This window comes from Mus caroli, unplaced genomic scaffold (assembly GCF_978045245.1).
Source record: "Mus caroli unplaced genomic scaffold, Mus_caroli_1 scaffold_17, whole genome shotgun sequence".
Classification (NCBI taxonomy): domain Eukaryota; kingdom Metazoa; phylum Chordata; class Mammalia; order Rodentia; family Muridae; genus Mus; species Mus caroli.
In genome coordinates this window covers 78,436,470-78,459,530 of record NW_028227272.1, presented here as the reverse complement: position 1 = coordinate 78,459,530, position 23,061 = coordinate 78,436,470, and the positions used below count along the sequence as shown (strand labels likewise).

The window sequence follows — 23,061 nt, the reverse complement described above, 5'->3', positions numbered from 1 at the left end:
TTTTAGGTAGCTACTTTCTTTTTTTTTAAAGATTTATTAATTTATTATATTTGAGCACACTGTAGCTGTCTTCAGACACTCCAGAGAGGGTGTCAGATCTCATTATGGATGGTTGTGAGCCACCATGTGGTTGCTGGAATTTGAACTCGGGACCTCTGGAAGAGCAGTCAGTGCTCTTAATTGCTGAGCCACTTCTCCAGCCCCAGGTAGCTACTTTCTAAAGAGAGAAGAAGAAGGACAGTTTTTGAGTTGAAGATCAGCCTGGGACAGAGTTTGTTTAGGTTCAAGCCCTGGCTTGAAAGGAATAGTAATTTCAGGGTGGATTCCCACCCAGCTAGTTTACTGTCTGTGCATAACAAAGGCAGGCATAACTCTAAATTCATTTGCAATGTAAAAACGTGCTCCTGTTTCTTTTCTTTGGATCCTGGAGCTGGAATAACAGAATAAGCAAAGGGGAACCTGGGGTAATGACTGAATTGATATGCAAATAAAGACTTGTCTTTTGGTCCACAAGAGATGAGCTATTCAGAGTTTTTGGAATTGCAAGAAAGAACTGTCTTGGGAGACCATTCTGCAAAAATTTCTTGAGCTTGTAACTCACTATTTGGCCTCACCCGACTCCCACCCCCCAGGAACCACTTTTCAAACTGGAACTTGGCATTTGAATATTAAGTTTTGTATATTTAACCAGCGAACTTGCTGAGACTAGAAAGACAGAAAGGAGACATCACAGGGACTACCAACAAAAATAGAGAGATTTACAGCACAGGTCATATGGAGAAAATACAAGAAAGCACAAGGGAAATCAAACATTAAAGGAGGAATGAGAAGGTGGGTGAGGTAAGGACATGGGTGTTACTAAATCAAAGTGAATATTTTATTAATAATCCATATATCATTCTATTATTTTATGAAAGAATTAATATATACATATATAATTTAGACATTTAACATTTCTCTCTACTAATTTTTTTCTTATTGTTGAGATAGGATTTTGACTATTACCTATGCCTGATCTTGCATTCTCTGTAATTTAGTCTGAACTTGAACTCATAGCAATCATCTGAAGAAGAATTTTTATCCAGCAACATAGCTTTTCTGTCAAGGAATCATATTTAAATACCTTCTAGGTTTGTGCAATCCAGCTGGAATACAAACATTACAGGACTTTAATCACTCTGGCTGGAATATAGACAAGCCCTTAATCCCAAATAATAAAGGCAAAGGTAGTTTGTAGAAGAATGCAGCTGTGTTTGAAAGTGATGTCTAATTGAGGAACGGACAAGGAGATGAATCAGAGAAAGATCTGATAGAATGAGTCAGAGATAAGATATGCTCCACTCTTATGATAAGCACAGGAAAGAGGCTACTTGTACTCACACACAAGTACACACAAACACACAGATGCACATGTCACATACATGCATGCACACCTGTACACATTAATGCACATACACATGCACACATACACGGACATATACAAATATATATGCAATTAAAAATAAAACTAGACATCAACCTAAATAAATGTTATTCATTAAATATATGAATAATACAAGATTAGTAAATAATTACACTAAAACTGAATGTTGTCTATCATCATACATCTGAAAATTAAAGCTACAATTATAATCTCTCAACATGTGGCCAATATCAAAGAATAAATTTTACAGTGTATTGCTAAGTATGTGTAATAAACATTCCTTGTAATCATATGTTAGAATGAAGTGCAAAGATTCTCCTTCAAGGTGTAAAAAGAAGGTTCTTGGATCAAGAGGACCCAGCTGTTTAAAATTTCAGAAGAAAAGGAAATTAGAACATTATTTTAAGGGTGTTTTGTTATTGCAAGTTGATACTTAATATTTGAGGTTGGTAATGCATGTAATATGAGAAAATGCTGCATTTGGTTCATTTGGTTGTTTTGTTTTTTGTGTAGTAATATATAAATATAAATGTATATTATACATGGATGGCATCTGGAAGTTTTATTGTAAGAATTCTCTTGCATAAGGTAAATGGATTCATACCATTATCCATAAAAAGAGGAAATAGGTTATGGATGTTTTCAAACAACTTAGCAGCACCTACAATATCCTGTTGTGTTATTATATTCTTTCCTGTACACTTGTTTAAAATTACATGTCAAAGAGGTATGGGATAAAGTTTTCCACTGATACATATCAATTAATAGAAGATGTAATTGATTTAACAACATTACTATCAGGAGAAAATTTGATGAAAGTTGCCTAAAAAGTATGAAACAAAAATTGCCTGAGGTATTCCAGATAATTTGGTATGAGAAAATAAGACATGTAAGAAAGACCCTGCATTCCTACCTGTGTTGGGAAACAGATTCGACAAGTATTCACTCCAGTACAAGGAAGAATGCTGTAAATTTTGTGAAAATATATTAAAAATTACATTACTTAGTAATAAAAAATGATGCAGTGTACTATCTTGTGGTGGTGATCAAAATAGCAGGAGCAGTTATTTCCTAGAATTTAGTAAGGGGTGGACAAAGTCATAACAGATAATCTTTATTACCTTTTCAACTTTAGCTTCTAAAAATAGGGTGCAGATGTACTGTTTGTCAATCAACTATGCCTGAAAATTTTACATAAGATACATTGTGTAACAAAATGAGACTTTAAATTTTACATAAAATAATTACCAATTCTTATTAATATTTAAATAAATTAATTCTCATTAATTAATAATTTATATCTCTTTGAATACATTGATATAGTTATTAAATGTAAACATAGATATTCTACAATAACTCTAACTTTTTTTCAGACATGACTGAAATACTTCACAAATTCAAATTTCATTTGTAAAAGTATATTCAGAGGCAGGGTTTGTGGTTATTATTTCATTAGAAGCCATCACATTTTTTTAAACAGTTAAGTGACCATGGGGTAGTATCTAGAGAAAAGGCAAAACTTTAAAACCAACAATAAAAAACAGTGTAGCATGTGTGGGTGATAATTACAAATATCAGCAAACAATTAGCTTGTACTGTTGAGGCATAAGCATGCTAACACTACTAGTGACCCTTTGCTTCAACTAAACACACAATCTGGACTGAGTTTGTACAAAACACTAGGTACTGGAGATATGGTGAAAATACACACACACACAATCAGACATCCCTCATCTCCTTAGGAAGTACACTAATAGCATTTGTAAAAGTGGTGTGGTGAGGCATAAAGCACGCTTCTAAGGCCATGCCACCTTTCTTCAGGTGACAGCAATGGGCTCCATTCCAGTCTGGTGAAGTGGGTTACCAGATCAGACACTGCTAAGAAAATGTGGCATCTCAGCCAAAGGAAAACAGCTTATTATTTCCATGGCTTTATTTATATGAAAAGAAAGAGGTAATCAAAGGAAAAATATTTAAATTTCTCTCACAGTTGACCCATTTTAAGAAATGGATTAACAGGAAGTGAACATGAAAAAAAGTTTATTTTAAACTAAATTATCAAATCCCATATCGATTTTCTAGGTATAGTAAACTTAAAACATACTTGTAAAGCTCCAAAAAGCCAATATAGTATATTATTTTATCCAGACTTCAATCTTTAAATTGACTTCTTATATTGGTTGTTAACTTATACTGGCCTGGACTTTATGCATAATTAATCTAAAGAATCTAACATTTAATCTGAAAACTACATCATTAATACATTTATAAAATTTAGTAGCCATAAAACAGACTTTGTTTGACATTTAGAAGACTCTCAAGAAATCTAAAACTGATATGAAACTTTAATGCTATCACCATATTTCTATCATCAAAATGTGGGAAAATTTCTCAAGCTATATATATTTGATCTGATAGTAAAATGTACAGTATTCCATTAAATGAGGATTGCTAAGTTTCATTTGGCTAAATTAATTTATTTTAATTGTAGGTGGAAAAAGATTAAGGTGATTAGAGGAGTGGCCTATCTGTAGACAATATAGGAGAGTCACAGGAGGTTTTAAATTCTATGAGAATGTGGACAGTTTCTAGAAGAGGAGTTAAATGTCCTAGCTTTTCTGAAATGTATTAAGGTAGCTATTTTAATGATAAAACATAAAAAAGGCTTGATATATTGTAACCTCTTAAAATTTATTACCATCAACCTTTCAATTCACGATGATATTTTAGATCAATAAAATAATAAAGTGATTTTGAGTAGGGATTACGTTAGTAATTTGCAGCAATAATGAGTGTGGCTAAAATAATAGACAGGCTTGAATTTATGCAAGGATATAAGGCCACTTAAGATGGAGGAAAAATGCCTGGCGTGGTGGCACATGCCTTTAATGCCAGCACTCAGGAAGCAGAGGCAGGCAGATTTCTTAGTTCGAGGCCAGCCTGGTCTACAAAGTGAGCTCCAGGACAGCCAGGGCTATACAGAGAAACCCTGTCTTGAAAAAAACAAAACAAAACAAAACAAAACAAAAGATGGAGGAAAATATTGTAATTTAATGAGGCCAAGACAACTAAGGAATGTGTGAATAGAAAAAAAACCTCAGGATTGGCTTAAGTAGTTCATAATGGTTTTGTTTTTTATTTGTTGGTTTTTGGTTTGTTTGTTAGTTTGCTATGTATATAGAATTGGAATTGTTTAGTGGTGAGGTCTAAGGAGATAATTGACAGCATTCAGGATCCTGCTTAGTTAAAAGACATAAGACTAAGTGAGTGGTCATACCTAGAGATGCCCCGGTGTGGGCCCTAAAGGAGTGTCTGGTTAAACAGAGCTCAAATGGGACTGTAAGGGATTTGAAGAGTATTATAAAAGAAAACAAACACAAGACAACCCAAGAAAACAAATAACAGACTTCGATCAAAAGAGATTTAACTGGATCATTACTTCATTACAAAAGAATGAAAGATAAGAACTTATAGTTTACTATTAGGTTTAAAGAGTAAATTGGTAAACATGTCAGAGTTTGAGTAGTAATAGCATTATCAAAGTCTGACTAGAGTATATTTAAAAGAAAACTGGAGGAAAAACTATCAAGAGAATGACTTTAAGATGTGTTTCATAGAGCAGAGAGATGCAGTGTGGTATCATCCTTAATTTGAATCTTTGTATCTACAAATAAATATATTTTTCTCTCTCATTAATTGATCTACTCTTCTATTCATTTACACACACATGATTCAAGAGACATACAGAATACGGGTTTATAGATTGATAGAAATAAATATTTTTAATATGATTGTGATCATCAAGAAAACAGATAATATAAAAGTATTGATAAGAATTCTTTCCCTTTCCTTTCATGTCCTAAGACTTTCTCCAATTAAGTACTTTTGAATCTACTGACTGTTGGCTTCTTTATAAGCTGTTTATAAATTGGTTTTCATTCTACCCTTCATTTTTGTTATGTCTCCATCCATCTTCATCCATCCTTTCATTACTTTATCTTCTACCTGATCATCATTGCTCATTTCTATTTCCCATATTCCCTGCCTAACTTTCACCTTATCTGAAATTAGTTAATATCCTTTCTTAATGCAGACACCTCTCTTTTTTTTTTTTTTTTTTTTTTTTTTTTTTAGGTTTTTCGAGACAGGGTTTCTCTGTGTAGCCCTGGCTGTCCTGGCACTCACTTTGTAGACCAGGCTGGCCTCGAACTCAGAAATTCGCCTGCCTCTGCCTCCCGAGTGCTGGGATTAAAGGCGTGCGCCACCACGCCCGGCTGTAGACACCTCTCATAGTCCATTTCTAGGTGGCTGGTTTCCGTCTCAAAAAATATGTAAAATATTTAATGAATAAATGAAAAAAGTGATATTGAGAAATGAAATCCTGATATTCATGGTCTGTTGAAAATGCCTTTCACTGCTAATGGCATCTTATATTAATACAGTCCTACTTCTCTATCTTTACTTTTGTTTCCTGTATATTTATACATATATTCTATACCATATAGAAAGACTGGCATTCAAAGGTGACATATGCTGATGATGGTATAGGAGAAGAGTGCACTGTTCACAGGAATGAAAATGAGGGCAGCCATTATAGAGAAGAATGGATACATTTCTGTAGTAACTTCAAAGAGATCAACCATCCTATCAAGGTGGGTGACTAAAGGAAATGAAATAGTCAAACCAAGGTAACATTTCACTTTAATGTTTATTCTGGCGGTATTTACCATGGCAAATATATAGAACCTACTCAAGTGTGGTCTGATAGATGGAAGAGTAAGAGAATGTACTCTACGTGCAGAGTGAAATATTTGGACATAAAGAAAAATTCAAATTCTGTCATCTGCAGCAAAATGAATAGAACTGCCAGACATTATGCAAAGTGGAATACGCCTGGCGGCTAACAGCGAATGCCTCGTGTCTTCTGTCCTATAGGAAGCAGTAAAAGTTGGGATTAGTTTGAATACTAATTCTTTGGAGAAGGAGAAGGGCCCAGGTATAAAGGCAGTTTGGAAAAGTGGTAATAAATATTAGTTACACGGGAGAGAATAATTTCTTGTGCTTGTACCAGAATGAGATCCATACAGTTGAAGTGGTTCTCAAAACATGGGTCATGACAGCTTTGAGGGTTGCATGGCAATTTTACAGGCACTGCCTAAAATCATCAACCCTCATACCCCCGAATACTTTCAATAGAATCCATAATCCTAGCAAAATATCAGTTCTGAAATAGCAATGAAATTAATATTGCTTGGGTGTCACTACAACATGAGAAACTGTATTAAGGAGTCTCAGCATTAGGAAGATTGAGAACCACTGTGAGTCATTTATCAAATTATATGCTAAGGTCTTTGGAGGCTCTAAATATAAATTGAAAAAAAAAAGGCAATAGAAATGCTTGTTAATCCCAATTTATCAGTGTGTGCTTTACGGATGTGTATATGATAAACACCACCAATAGGCACATGAATGCTATGCATAAATTATGCTTTGAAAAGAAGGAAAGGAAGAAGTCAGAAGATGTGAGATGAATACTGATTACACAAACCACTCACATCATGTGATGAGCCACAATTTTAAACATACCATTCCAAACAGTTGTGAGCTTTCCTCTGGCTAAGTTAATTGTACCATTATCCACTGAGAATAGGGATAGTGCCAAATTTAGCCAGGATGAAGCTATGTTTCATAAATAATATAAGGTGTTGTAGTTTATATCAAATAATGATATCTCATAGACAGTGGATTGTATAATATAGATTACAGAAAGTAAACAAGGTTGTTAAAATTAATAATAAAAAAACTGGAATGTCCCTTCATAAATAGCAAAATATCTAATGTATTTTTGTATAAATAAATGAACTATTAAACATGTCTATAAACTCTTCTACAATCCAAGAAAGAAAGACTTCAAATTAAAATGTAATATTACAGATAGAAAAACAATAGCAATGATATTTCCTGAAGAGATGGATCCTAAAGATATATTTTTAAACTCAAGAAAAAGTGTGATATGAAGATTATATATTTTCCTAAATAAACACAACTTATAAAATACAAGGACAATAATTTACGGCTGACAATCTTGGTTTTTAAACACTGGAGCTATTTTATGATGCTTTATAAACCCAAACAATCGATCTATGAAACCATGAGATAAGGGTTATGAAAATGAGAGATTGGTCGATTTGATTCATCAATTCTCATCCTCAACACTATTTCCAGAACTTCTTTTCTTGACACAAAGTTTACACGAGGAATTTATTAACATATTTTCTCACAATCATCACCATATACTGTGTTTACATATCAAAGACTTTATTTTTTTTTCTTCTACATTTGATGAATTAGAAACAAATGTACATATTATACTCATTAAAAGTGAAACCCTTTGGGTTGAATATTTTTAAAAATATTTGCTAAATGAGCACATGCACATTTCAAAATTATATTTCATATTTACTTGTGTTACTTTATTAATATTCCCAGTGCTCAACAATTATAGCAAAATTTATTTCAAAAAATATTTCAGAAATAGAGCATACTACTTTCTAAGGACAAGAAAATGTCATCTAAGTTATCTACAAGTCAATTATACCACTTATAAAAAATATAATATCCTTTTGTTGAAAAAAACATAATGGAATTGCTTCCCATATATAATACTGAACTCAAAATAATTCTTGCAAAAGTGGGGATTAATAGTCCATTGACCTACAAAAATGACGTTTATTAAAAAACAAAATTCTTGTAAATTAGAAATGTATAATTCATTTGCATTTTAAAAACCATGCCCTAGAATCCTTTCCAAAACAGCTTTGAACAGGTCTCCTTTTACATATGACAAGAACTTCTTATAATCTTTATTCAAGCTACAGGCTGGAAGAGTTCAGAGAGTTGTAAATGATTGAAAACTCACCTCTCAGCCAGCTCAGGGGCATCAAGGAAGATTTCCAGCACAGCTAATTATATTCTACCACCTACATCAGATGGGGAATAGAAGTATCAGTTCTGCCTATTGCCCAGCAGGGACCTATATTATTGCTCTCAGAGCACTAGCATGAAAAAATGCATTAGGTGTATCCTAAAAATGTCACTGTAATAAAAAATTTCTTCAGAGAAGCACATTACCTCTGCAAAGAAAAACTACAGGTGTAAAAACCACAGGTGCCAGGAGTAGCTAGTGTGCTCTTTAGTACACTTCTCAACAATCAGAATTGGATTCTTTTTCTTCCTAATAGAATGACTTTAAAAGTGATGTTACTGTCAAACTATACTGAAATGCTAAAAGAGAAAAGGGATTTGGAAAAAACACAGTCAGTCTCATACTGTGAAGGGTCATTAAAAAAAATCACGGATATAAATACTAGTATTCATCTAGCCTAAATAAGGTTGGATCAAAAGAATCACAGTTTATCTTGATATTCTTTTGAAAGTAAACTGAAGACTTATTAGATTAAGGTAATGCAACAGAATCGAGAGAAGCTATAAACAGTGAGCCTGAGATTAAAGTTTAACTAATATCACACAGTAGCAAATGAGCACAGTAACTTCCGTGGAACAAGGTAAGCATGCTCTATTGTGTCAAGTTACAATGTCAGTGATAACAAGACTAGGAAGCGATGATTTATATAACTTAATAACCTTCACGCATCATTGTGTTTTAAACTGATTCTTACATCAAAAGCTAAACAATATTGTTAAAGTGTGTGTGTGTGTCTGAGTATGTGTAATGGAAGAAATACAGTGATCGTAACCAACATACATTTATGTTGTATGAACACAAGAAGCATCTGTTAAAATTTTAACGTAAAGTGGAGGTCATTTCCTTCCTCAGTTTTACAAATATTCTTTCTTACATGTAGTAATCACACTTAACATGATCTGGTGTGAGAGTCTCTACAGGGACACAATGTGCACTACCCAACCAAAATTGCATAGTACTCATCATTATTTTATGTTTGGAGCCCTTGGCTTTATCTCTTTTCATATATATACATATATATACACACATACATATACATATACACATACACATATATACATACATATATGTATATATGTATAAATATTTCACTGTAGTTTTTCCCAACAGTTTCCTCTGGTCTATATTTAGCAGATTTAAGAGAGCAAAGTTTAGTTGGGTCCCAACAAGTAAGGCTCATGAAAGTAGGTATGTCCATAGCTCTGTATGTGAATCTGGTTAGAGACTTTTTAAGAAGCAGAATTGTCATCAAAGTGACCAGAGAGACTTCCTGCAGCAATTATTGTGAACAGAAGGACAAAGGCTTAAGAAACCTTGCTCTCCAAGGACCATAGCAGAGGACTGCTTGTCTGGCCTCAGTGGGAGAGGATGTGCCTAACCCTGCAGAGACTTGATACAACAGGAAAAGGGGCAGTCTGGTGGGGTGGGGAGTGAGGTGGAGGTGGGGAGTGAGGTGGGAGTGAGGTCAGGGGGAGTAGCCTCTCAGAGACAAAGGTGAGAGGGGGTGGGGTGAAGATCCATTGGAAGGGGGAATGGGAGGGAGCAACATTGGAAATGTAAATGAGTAAAAGAATTTTTAAAAATTTAAAAATATTAAAAAAATTAAAAATAAAGAAAGCTTGCCATGTTTAGCATAGTGTGTTTTTACACCCACCCCCCCCCACCTCCCGCAGCCTCAATGGTTAGTTCAGGTGCTCACTGATAAGTGATGGAGGAATGGGATGGCCCTAAGGGTGGCAAATGAATGGATTTCTAGAGATAATTAAAGGACACCAAATGTACTCAAGGAAAAAAATATAATGTTATCAAAGATCCATAGTACTTTTGGTTCTGATCTCCTCTCATGGAAGAGGAGAAAGATCGTGGACCACTTCACAGTGGCCTGAAGTTGTCCTCAGTCTCACTCTGCTTTGCACGCACGTCTTCTGGTGCAGTGCACAGGCAGATTAATGTCAAACACAAGATGCTGAAAGACAGACCAATATACATGCTTATGAAAGATGTCTTCTAAGAGGAACGTGATATATATTCTGAGTACAAGATATTATGGTATGGCAACTAACTATTTTAATTAAGGGTTTACTGTAGTTAGAGTATATTCAAACAACTTCAGAGTTGTATCTTCGTGTACAATTGGTGTCAAACAGCAACAGACTATTCACTTCTACACAGCATTCACTGAAGGAAGATTACACTCATTGACACAATAATAACTTGACTATTTTTTAATTGTATGAATTTAGTTTAGTACAAAATATGTGTAATAATGAAAAGGTTTCATGATTTCAAATGTACTAGAAATAGCTATATTTTTCTCATTTTAAATATGAAGTATTTTATATGTCTCATTTCTTCTTTATAGCCCTTACCATGAAGGTTTTTTTACATACTACACTTATCTTTTGGTTGTTAGCCTAACCTGCAACGGCTGAGCCATCTTTCCAGCCCGCCCCACCTGGGGATCCATCCCGTATACAGTCACCAAACCCAGATACTATTGTGAATGCCAACAAATGCTTGCTGATAGGAGCCTGATATAGCTGTCTCCTGAGAGGCTCTGCCAGTGCCTGACATATTCAGAGGTGGATGCTCTCAGCCAACTTTTGGACTGAGCACAAGGTCCCCAATGGAGGAGCTAGAGAAAGGACCCAAGGAGCTGAAGGGGTTTGCAGCCCCATAGGAGGAATAACAATATGAACCAACCGGTACCCCTCAGAGCTCCTAGGGACTAAACCACCAATCAAAGGGATCCATGGCTCCAGCCAGATATGTAGCAGAGGATGGCCTTGTTGGACATCAATGGGAAGAGAGGCCCTTGGTCCTGAGAAGGCTCAATGCCCCAATGTAGGGTAATCCCAAGTCAGGGAAGCCACAGTGGGTGGGTTAGTGAGCTGGGCGTGGGGGTGGAGGATGGTATAGGGGGTTTTCATGGAGGAAACCAGGAAAGCAGGAAAGGGGATAACATTTGAAATGCAAATAAAGAAAAAATATAATAAAAAAGCATACTACACGTACATAGTCAAAAGACTTAAAACTGTCTTAAACAACAGTAAGGGTGTATAATTTGAGGAAGGAGAGACTCAAAATAATAATTAATAGTATTAGGTGGAAAATTAACTATTAAATACCTGTATCTCTGATAAACACTTTAGACATAATATCACTAATTGCTCAATCAATCTTTTAAAATGAACATAACTCTTTTTAATATGGAATGTTATACAATCTAAGAAATTAGATTGTTTAGGAGACAATTCAGAACATTTTAATCTATTGGTATTTTATATTCTATTTCAGTATTTCTGTTTTGGCTTAAGCTATATATATATATTTAAATATTGATATCAAGTAAATATATATATATGTATACATATATAGGCTTTCTAAATTTTATTAAAATGTATATTTGAATTCAAAATAAAAATTTTAAACTAATTATAAACATAATGAGGATTTACACAACACTAATATATAAAAATATTTTAACAGAAATTTCATCAATAACACTAATGATGGCTAAATAAATCACACTTTGTAAATTATAGATATATTAACTTGTGAACTACAAAACCATGAGCAAAAGAAAATTCCTTTCTGTCTTGAGAGTTTGGAGTCATCTCTTTTTTCCTCCCCTGTTTAGTCTCTCTCCTCTCTCTCTCTCTCTCTCTGTCTCTCTCTCTCTCTCTCTCTCTCATACACACACACACACACACACACACAAACACACAAACACACATATATACACATCAGAACAAATGGGCAAAACATCAATACAACAATATATCTAAACTAAACTACACTATACTAAACTGAAATGTCCACCACTAAAAAAAAAAAAAAAAAAAAAATTATAGATGTCATTTTGTGTTGGGCAACTACACATGGTCATGGGTTGGCCCTGGAGTTTGGTTGATATTCCCAGTGACAATGAAGAAGAATGATTTTCTTCTTGCCAACAGGTATCAATAATAAACAGATTCTTGCCTATGAAACACAATCTGCTGAAAAATGGAGGTACTATGTAGTCAATGATTGCTAAAATATTGATATTGTCACCAAGCACAGTAGATTATTTACACATATCATGGACTTCTCATATTTATTAAAGGGAGAAGAAACTCATTTTCTTTTATTTTCTTTTTTAAGATTCATTTACTATTATATCTAAGTACACTGTAGCTGTCTTCAGATGCACCAGAAGAGGATGTCAGATCACATTACGGATGGTTGTGAGCCACCATGTGGTTGCTGGGATATGAACTTAGGACCTTTGTAAGAGAAATCGGTTCTCTTAACCATGGAGCCATCTCTCCAGCCCCGAAACTCAATTTCATACATATCTGAGACTATTCAACTCTGTTATTTAAGGCTCTAAGAAATGAGTTGTGTTCTACAGGTTTTTATACAAATTATAAACAATTTTCATACTTATATTTTCTTTTGAATATGTATATGTGCAACTGTGCATCCTCTGTCTCTCCCTCTGTCTCTCCCTCTGTCTTTCTGTGTCTCTGTCTCTGTCTCTGTCTGTCTGTCTGTCTCTCTCTCTCTCTCTCTCTCTCTCTCTCTCTCTCTCACACACACACACACACACACACACACACACACACACACAAATTCTTTGTCAGGCAGGGTCTCTTATTAGACTGAAATGGACTCTTGGCATTTTTGGTCAAAGGCTAAATGAGGGAAGCTGGCCAGGAAACCACAGGGATGACCTTGCTTTTTTCTGTCTAGCATTATCATAATAACTACAGAGGAGATACTGACATATAAAATCTCACTTGGCACTTTTTACATGGTCTCTAAAATGAACTTAGGTTTTCATGCTCACAACTCCAGCACTTTACTACAATATTACAGTAATGTCTATTACTGATATACTGCTACAGTACCCGCTCTTTATGTCTTTAAGAAAGAGTCTTCCAACAGAGGTTACAATTCCGTTTATGTTCTCATTCACAGTAAGAAATTTTGGGAATTTTTTCCCATAGCTAAAGGCTGAAAGTTCTGTTACAAAGACCACTTTTGAGTGCACTTATCTAATTTTGGAGTTTAGTAAAAATAGATTCTGTTACATGTAACAATGATTCATGGACTACTCTATCTTTATTAATAAATTTCACAAGTGTGAAACAGACAAAAGAAATTCGGTTCCTTGATTTTTATCTTTTAAAAATGTTTTCAAAGTTGAGCATATTTACATCCTATCGGAGCAAAATTAATATGTATTCTAAAACACATAGTAACTTGATCCATTATAACATATACATTTGCAATTTCATCCAAGCCTTAGTTTCTTTTCTTACGAATGTTGTGATTATTTTGTGTTGTATTTTCCAAGTCCTCAATCAGGGTCTTACACAACACTGTTAATAATATTTTATTATTGCAAGAATTAGTTATTGAATTACATCTTGATAAAGAGCCAAGAAGTTAAAGTCGATTTCCCAGGAGTTTTCTGAACTCATACTCATATGGCTCATATTAAATATTCCTTAGCTGTGAACAAGAAATATTGAATTAACTTCAAGGTTGAGAGTATAGAATCTGAATTGTTACAGTATCTTCTAGTGATTATCATAGAAAATTCAATGTCATGTCACTTTCCATAACAAAAATGATACAATCTCATTCCAAGTTGCAAATGTTAATATTCAACCAGACCATCGGTGTCACACTTTATAAAGACTATTCATAATCAAAGTTCACTTGGTATAAGAGTAATGATATGAACTGTACAAGCCAAATTATTGTCAGGAGACTTACAATGTACTTTTCATTTTGTTATTAAATAAGATATTAATAAGCATCATGATGAATAATGTAAGCAGGGAAGTACTCTTATTAAGTGACTCGAATATTATTGACAAAGCTGAGCACAGATATGAGTCCAGGATGGATTTAAAGAGAACAGCCTGCATCCCATCAATGCTCACTTCAGTTATTCAGTTTGTGGATTTTTTTTGTTGGAGAGACTAGGAAGCCTTTCTGAAAAGTCAGATGATATCTGTAAATTCAGTCAGCAATCAGTTGAGAAATATCATCACAGAGATCAAGTAATCTATTTGTTAAACTATAAATTTGTATTAAAATTCCATTTCTATGATTGCTTTGTTGAATGCTGTTAGAACAAATGTCAGACATTTTGTTTTCTTGATGCTACTTTCTTGATGAAATAACAGGTAATATACAACTCATGTTCAGCATGTACATTTAGGAATGTAAGTGAAATAAAAAGAATGAGATAACTTGGAGAAGGAAGAACTTTCAGCTAGGACAATAATAAAAAAAATCAGAGTATGTGGCTTGTGGAGAATCATCCAGGAAGGGTAATGGTATGAAAGCAATTACTTGAATCATTCATAGAATTTTGCTAAAATGCAACAGCTCCTTACAGATATCTGATTGTGTTTTACTAATTTTGTGAACATCAATTCATCTAATAGTTGCTAACGGTGCCACAACAATCCCTAAGTTTTTGAGCTGGGATTATATTAAGGGAGACTCTAATGTTTCCAAAATATGATGGTGGTCATTCACATTTTACTGTTTTATATTTTAAGACAGAATATGAAATAATCCTAGTGAACATCATTAATTATGTTCTAAAGAGATATACACTGTTATAAAAATGACATTAAGAGAATACTTGAAAAAAGTGGCATATTCCCATATGTCACATCCATTTAAATGAGAAATGGACAAAACTGATGCCTTATCAATTTATGACACCTTATGAATTTATGAACTTAATGTGATGCTGAATACAATGCAGTCAGGTAATAGGGCAGGAAGCATTTTGTAGGCAAAATAACTCCTCATTTTCCTCTTGTCACATTATTAAATTAAAGTGCTTTGAGGCATTTTGTTATATACACACCAGCTTTTGTATGTATATATTCAATACATATAATGTTATTTAAACATTATTATAGGAGTTTCCAATTCCAGGAATGTCATTTGCCCCCTTCTTTGTCTTTCTGATTCTATATCATTTCTGTTTTCTGTGTATACCCAAAGGTTAACGTGAGGGATTATGAAAATTATCAGTAACAAAACTCCATGGACTGCAATACATGGTAATATTTGAATTCTGCATAACTTCAATTTACTGTAGTGAAAGCAGATCAAAATGCTCTATCTATATCTGTCCTGGCATCTTTTTGCTAGGGTTTCCATCACATGACCTCAGAAACCTGTGCACAGAAACATTTCTGAAAGGAAAAGAATGAGTGCCTCAGATTTTAATGACTTAACTAATACAGAGGAGATTGAAGTTAGACTTGCAAAACGTTTTTTAGAGATTCAGTATATATCGATCATCCACAGAAACTGCTTTACAAATAACACTAAAAACCTAAGACTTTGTCATCTATTCAAATACATTTTACCTGTTAGGAATTAACTTATATCTTCTCCACTACAATCATTATAAACTGGCTGAGTGGTAGCTTTTTTTTTTTTAATTTTTTTCTGAGTGGTAGTTTTAATATGTTACTTATTTGGTTCATGTAAGTTAATGTGTAAATTGTATACCTACGGATGGATTATTCTAGAAACAACAGTATTACCTTATCACCTTCAGAAAACGTGACTCCATCTATGGCTCTTTTCCATGTGATTTCTGGAACAGGCTCCCCTTCTGCTTCACATACGAGTGTGACATGACCATTCTCAGATGTTGTCTCATTTTTAAGTTGTAATATATGAGGCTGTACTGTAAAAAATATACATATTATTCAATTGGTATTGGAACAAAATGGTTACAATTCACAGTGAAAATTCCATAACAGACTTTTGATGCCAGGTATAAACTCTATCAGATGAAGATTTGCATAGCAGTTATAACATCCTTTCTAAAAAGACCCAAAAAATTACATATAAAGTGGGGAGACAACTCTAAATAAAAATCCTACCGATGTTCATTATAATAGTATTTCAGATCCACATATATCAACATAAAATATAATTCCCTAACAAAATTTTGTTAGATTAACACAAAATTCTATTATTTATTTCCTAAAGCCACAAAATCGAAATTTCCTTTCCAATACAAAATACCTGTAAGCACACACAGATACATAAGCATCATCTCTCTCCTCATTTATTGTATTTTATCTTTTAATAAGTTCAACAGAGTTGACAAGTGATTAGAGTTTCTTGGTACCTAAGACATTTAGTTGTATATAACTGAAAAATGTCATGACATAAAGACATACTCAAGAATTTTCTACGTGTTATTATAAATGATGAGTTACAACTTTAATTTGATTAAACATAGATCTGGTATTAACAATTTCTTTATAACTATATCCCTATAGAACACAACATTATGTATACTGGTATAAAATTTTCTTTATAATAAAATACACCTACCTCCACAATTACATACTGGCATAATAATCTAAAATTTGGTCTTTGTTTTATCTGTTTCCAGGACTTTTGTTGTTGTTTGTTCTATTTGTTTGTGTTAACACGGCACATCATCATCTGAGAAGACAGACCCTTATTTGAGAATAGGCCTTCGTAAAATTAGCCTGTGGACAAGCCTGTGGAAAATGTTCTTGACTGATAGCTACTGTGGTTGAGACCATGCTACTGTGGGGGATGCCAGTCCTGGACATGTGGTTTATGGTGTAGAAGGAATCAGGCTGAGCATGCCATGTGAGTTCTTGCCCTGACTCCATTATGTCATCATTCATCTGTAGCCTCAGAGTTGTAGGATGAAATGAACCTTTCTTTCTCCAAGTTACTTAAGGTCATGGTGTTTGGTCACTGCAAAAGAAACTCTCATTAAGACCCTCATTCTCTCTCTCTCTCTCTCTCTCTCTCTCTCTCTCTCTCTCTCTCTCTCTCTCTCCTCTGTCTCAACTTTCCTTTACTTTCTTACTTATTAAGCAAAATAAAGAGGAATTAGATACTAAAATCTATCTCTATCATATCAGTTCTCAGTTCACAGAACTTAAAAATCTATTAGTATAATTAACTAAGAAATGAAAAATTTTGACCAGAAGTAAGATCGCGGATACCAGAATTATGAAAAAAAAAAAAAACCTTTTAGTAGTTTTACATTTCATTCATTTCATTACTGTAGGTATGTATTTTTTAGAAATATAAAAATAAATTTATCCTTGTAACTTCAAAAAGTGATCCCACAATGATGCAATGTGATGTGTATTAGTTTGTGTTTCAAAAGATGGAAGCCACAGAAACCTTGATGTTCTCCTTGCCCTCACATTCTGTCATCCTTATAAAAGAAAAAATGACTAAATGATATTTTTCATCAGCTCAGACAGATTGTGCAGTTGAGCACCTCTTCTTGTTTTACTTGGTTTTGTTTTGTTTTGTTTGTTTTGTTTTGTTTTGTTTTGTTTTGTTTTGTTTTGTTTTGTTTTGTTTTTGAGACAGGGTTTCTTTGTATAGCCCTGGCCTGGCTGTCCTGGAACTCACTTTGTAGACTGGCCTCGATCTCAGAAATTCACCTGCCTCTGCCTCCCAAGTGCTGGGATTAAAGGTGTGTGCCACCACTCCCAGCTGATGCTCCCATTTCTAACTACTTACCTCACACTGAGGGAGATTTATTTAGTTTCCCCAGGGTTGAAACTAATATTTAAATATGAGAAAGATTAGATAATGATTTTATGTATTTTATAGTTCAAATCCATGTGTTCTTCATTCTATGTGAGCAATCTAAGTATGCCTTTTGTTTCTTTCTATACATCATAATTGAAGACTTTTATAAACACCATTTTAGTACGACCTGACCTTGAAACTGCAAAACCTTGCCGACCTAAATGTCAGTCTCTATTCAATGCCATCTGACTAATCTGACCCCATAGCATCCTGGGAATACATTATTATTCAAATTTTCATTTTTCATAAATTTTCTTCAAATTCTGTATCATCCTACAGGAATACACACACTATTAAGATCTTTGCCATCCAAATGCATACATGCTGCAGCTACAATACCAGAGAGAAGCCTTATTATTCATTTTGTGTTCAAAGTAAAGAAAATATTTTTAGCTGCTAGTAATATCATGCACCCTTCTTAACCACATATTTCTGACCTTTCATTTTTCTAGTTTTTATTATGAAATAATTTGATAATAAGATATATAAAGGTGGCTAAAGCCACAATATATTAGCTACGTGTTTAACTTTTAAAAGGAGATACATTTGGTTTTTTTTAATTAGATATTTTCTTCATTTACATTTCAAATGCTATCCCAAAAGTCCCCTATAGCCCTCCTCTCCCCCGCCCTGCTCCCCTACCCACCCACTCCCACTTTTTGGCCCTGGCATTCCCCTATACTGGGGCATATAAAGTTTGCAAGACCAAGGTGTTGGTGTTTTGTAAATGCTTATGTATGTATACCATGTGCATGCATTACTCAGGGAGTCCAGAAGGAGGCAGCAGATCCAATGAAACTGGAATGACAGGTGGTAGTGAGCCACCTTGTGGGTGTTAAGAATGGATACAGAAATTATGGTACATTTACACAATGGAGTACTACTCACTATTAAAAAGAATGAATTTATGAAATTCCTAGCCAAATGGATGGACCTAGAGGGCATCATCTTGAGTGAGGTAACACAATCACAAAAGAACTCACACAATATGTATTCACTGATAAGTGGATATTAGCCCAAAACTTAGGAAACCCAAGATATAAGATACAATTTGCTAAACGCATGAAACTCAAGAAGAATGAAGACCAAAGTGTGGACACTGTGCCCCTTCTTAGAATTGGGAACAAAACACCCAGGGAAGGAGTTACAGAGACAAAGTTCGTAGCTGTGATGAAAGGATGGACCATTTAGAGACTGCCATATCCAGGGATCCATCCCATAATCAGCTTCTAAACGCTGACACCATTGCATACACTAGCAAGATTTTGCTGAAAGGACCCAAATATAGCTGTCTCTTGTGAGACGATGCCGGGGCCTAGCAAACACAGGAGTGGATGTTCACAGTCAGCTATTGGATGTATCACAGGGCTCCCAATGGAGAAGCTAGAGAAAGTACCCAAGGAGCTAAAGGGATCTGCAACCCTATTGTTGGAACAACATGATGTACTAACCAGAACCCTGGAGCTCTTGTCTCTAGCTGCATATGTATCGAAAGATGGCCTAGTCGGCCATCAATGGAAAGAGAGGCCCATTGGACTTGCAAACTTTATATGCCCCAATATAGGGGAATGCCAGGGCCAAAAGAATGGGAATGGGTGGGTAGGGAAGTGGGGGGCGCTATGGGGGACTTTTGGGATAGCATTGGAAATGTAATTGAGGAAAATATGTAATAAAAAATATTAAAAATTAAAAAAAAAAAAAGAATGGAGCCACAACCTTTTGTGAATGGAAGCCAGTATTGGGAACCAGGGAACCAGCATCATTTTAGGTCTCAACCTTGTTTAACTTGAGATTCCACAGTATTTAAGCAACTGTCTCTTTCATTGTCAAAACAGAGAGAGTAAAATCAACACTTCTACTATTCTACATGCTCAGGCAGCCTCCCCCCAAAAGATACTATATCTCTTACTCAATATGGATGATGCTCACATACTGTCTTTGAAGATGGTAAGACACTGATTATAGTTACAGGGAAACATTTCTAAACAAGAGCTTTTCACATGGGAAATTTTGAAAGCACCAAATATAACATCAATCGCAACATATGTCCATTAATGATGATGTAATGGCATAAGCTTTAAGAAATGTTTGGAAACATATTGAAAAAAAATACATTATTTAATGTATGTTTTTGAAGTGCAGAAACAGTTTTTGTCTATGGATACTTTATAGTTTGCATCTGAGAGCAGAGGGTAGGTTGGCTCTGACATCTTTACACTTGGATGGAGATTGCATTATAATCTCAGTGCTGGGATACTTACCAAAGACTTGAAGGAAGGCCTGCTTTTGATCTTCCCCTGCCTTGTTTGTTGCTTTGCAGACATAAGAGCCCCCGTCTTTATTGATTATGTTCCTGACAGTGAGCTCTGTATTACTGCCCTTTAAAATATACTTTTCATTTTCTTCAATGAGTTTGCCGTTCCTAAAAAAGACAAAAGAAGTTGATCTTCACAATCTAATTTTATAAATAGGACATCAAATCAACTTTATTATATATAAGCATAACATTTTTCATGGTTAGGATAACTGATTGTTATAACTCAGTCAAAATATACTTTTATTAGTCAAGCAACCTTCAGGCAAACACATAAAAATAATGTTTGAAATTTAGCTTGATTAGAGATAAGAATGACATTTGTCTGAGGTTGAAATATTAATATTAAGTCAAGTAATTAAAACACATGAATTCAACTTGTACTTTCGTTATTAGAAAATACTCATTATTGATTTTTATTCTTTTGTATTTTAACTATTAATTAGCCAACATACATTTATGTTACAATGTTGTGTACACATGTGACTTACAAAAATAGAAATTCTAATTAAAAATCCCCTTTTTCACATGAAATAATATAAATTTATATCATTAAGGTCTAGTCCATATAACTTTTGTTAGTAAAAATTGATGTGATAGTGAATATAATAACTTTTGTTGCTTCACAGCAGTAATTATCATTTCCAAGTTCTTTCCCCAGTGAAATTTATTTCATTTAGTATTTATTTGGTTATAATAATATTGGCTATTAGCATTCTCTAGTATATTTTAAATACTTAAATAGTTTATGACATACTTACACATTGTAAAATCTTATATATTCCCCTTACTAACTTTTTTCTCATTTCATTTTTTTCATTTTTTGTCTTATTATTTTTAATTGTGAACTGAATTATTCGTATGATACACTGAAATAAAACCCTCAGAACCTCTCTAGGATGGAGATATTAATATCTCTTTATCAGTTTAAATTTCAACTTAAAAGATTTTTTTTTTAAATCTTTGCTGCTGGAAAGAGAACAAAACTTTTATATGCGATAGCAACTTTCAAATGAATTCAAAGCATGTCGATAATGCCAGAGACATAAAGGCATTTAAAAAATGCATACCTGAAATGTACATCAATGAAAATATAACCTGATGGAAAATCTTTATATGGCACTTTCTATGTGACCGTAGAAATTGAGTATAGAAATATCAGTGGAGAACACAAAGATGATGCCAAAAAGTAAGTCAGAAAAAAAAAAAAACAGAAATGACATAAATTTCTTAACAATTACATGAAATATTATTCTGACCCAAGGAGGATAAATATTTAATCACACAACAATATTGCTTCAAAAACATGTTCTAGAACATTATAAACTGAAATTAAAAACAGACAAATACACATGCAAATTTAAAAGACATTTAGAAAGTAAGAATTTAGATTTCGGTAACTGATTTATAAAAACTAGGTTAGATGTCTGGATACGTTCAGATAGCTACCACTGTGAAATAGAAATGTGATATACCTCCCTATGACTAGTTTTTAAAATGCAGAGAATATTTATTAGAATATTTGCTGAAACAAAAGAAATGGTGACTTGAAGTTAACTTATGAAAATGCTCCCTATGTTACAGATAATTAATGGAATTAGCAAACAATATCAGAAATTAAGGTTAAGCACAGACGCAGACATGTAAAGATAATAACATAATGAAAAATAATCAATACCCAAAGTAGTATTTAGTGAAAGCTTGAACAAGAAGTTTGAAGTAAGGAAAATTTTAAATATAATTGTCTAAAAATCAACCATGTATAATTAAGGTTCTGTGTACAGATAAAAGCATGTTTATAAGAGTGAAAATATAGACACAACGACAGAACCATTATCTAAAACGATAATGGAGATGAAACGCAAAGTAAACAGAGTGAAAATAAAAATAAGAACATTATTCAGTGAAACATAAAAGACTAACAGAAGCTGAAAGTCCATCATGTTCACTATTTGTATATACCTATGACTATAAAGACTAGCTGAAGAAAGAATACAAAAAGAAGCCAGCTGAGAAGCTTTCAAGACACGATTAGGTTGATCTCTACTAATAGGATGATGTAACAGAATAAAATTGAACAGGGTCTAGGATACACTTTGCCAGCCGGGGCTGAGGTGTATCCCTGAGAAATTATGCCATGCAACAGATTTGGTGTAAGGGCGTGGAGAGTGGCGAGGTTGGGAAGGAGGTATGGAGAGAGGGGGAGGAGGGAGGGGAGGGGGAAAAGAGTGGGACAGAAGGAACACTGGGGCCCTTTCATCTGTAGCACACACTTCACGCACCTGGAGGCAACAGTTGATGATATAAACTGCGCACAATTCCCAAAGAGGTCAGTGGGATCGCCTGTATTCTAACAACTATAGTAATACAGAAATTAATTCCAGAACACGGCCGATAATAAGTCATGGTAGGCTTTGAATGAAATTAAAGTTCATGAGCACACTTCTGTAAATGCATGCCATAAAACAATGCCTTCGGACTTTCCTGGATATTGCTGTTAACTTTGTGGAAATTATCACAGTGTTCTAACATTTAGCTTTTAAGTACCTTCTGTACTGTGTAAAATACTAACTCATGGACACGCCTCCGTGTGACCATTGCCTCCACAACAATTCAGGTGACTGAATTTGGAGACATGGACTTTGAACAAATTTAAATTTGCATAGGTAACAGCTACATTTGTTGGACTTTGTGTGTGAAGAC

The 23,061-nt window shown here is 34.1% G+C and overlaps 1 protein-coding gene across 2 annotated transcripts in view; it reads right to left on the bottom strand.

The window, feature by feature from the left end:
- Positions 1 to 23,061, bottom strand: part of Ncam2 (neural cell adhesion molecule 2) — a 431,584-nt gene that overhangs the window by 148,694 nt on the left and 259,829 nt on the right. For both annotated transcript variants that reach the window (XM_021184925.2, XM_021184926.3), the window contains exons 7-8: positions 20,306 to 20,466; positions 15,983 to 16,128 (exon numbers count right to left, since the gene is read on the bottom strand). In XM_021184925.2, the coding sequence (XP_021040584.1) occupies positions 15,983 to 16,128; positions 20,306 to 20,466 (307 nt within the window). The remainder of the gene's footprint in view (positions 1 to 15,982; positions 16,129 to 20,305; positions 20,467 to 23,061) is intronic.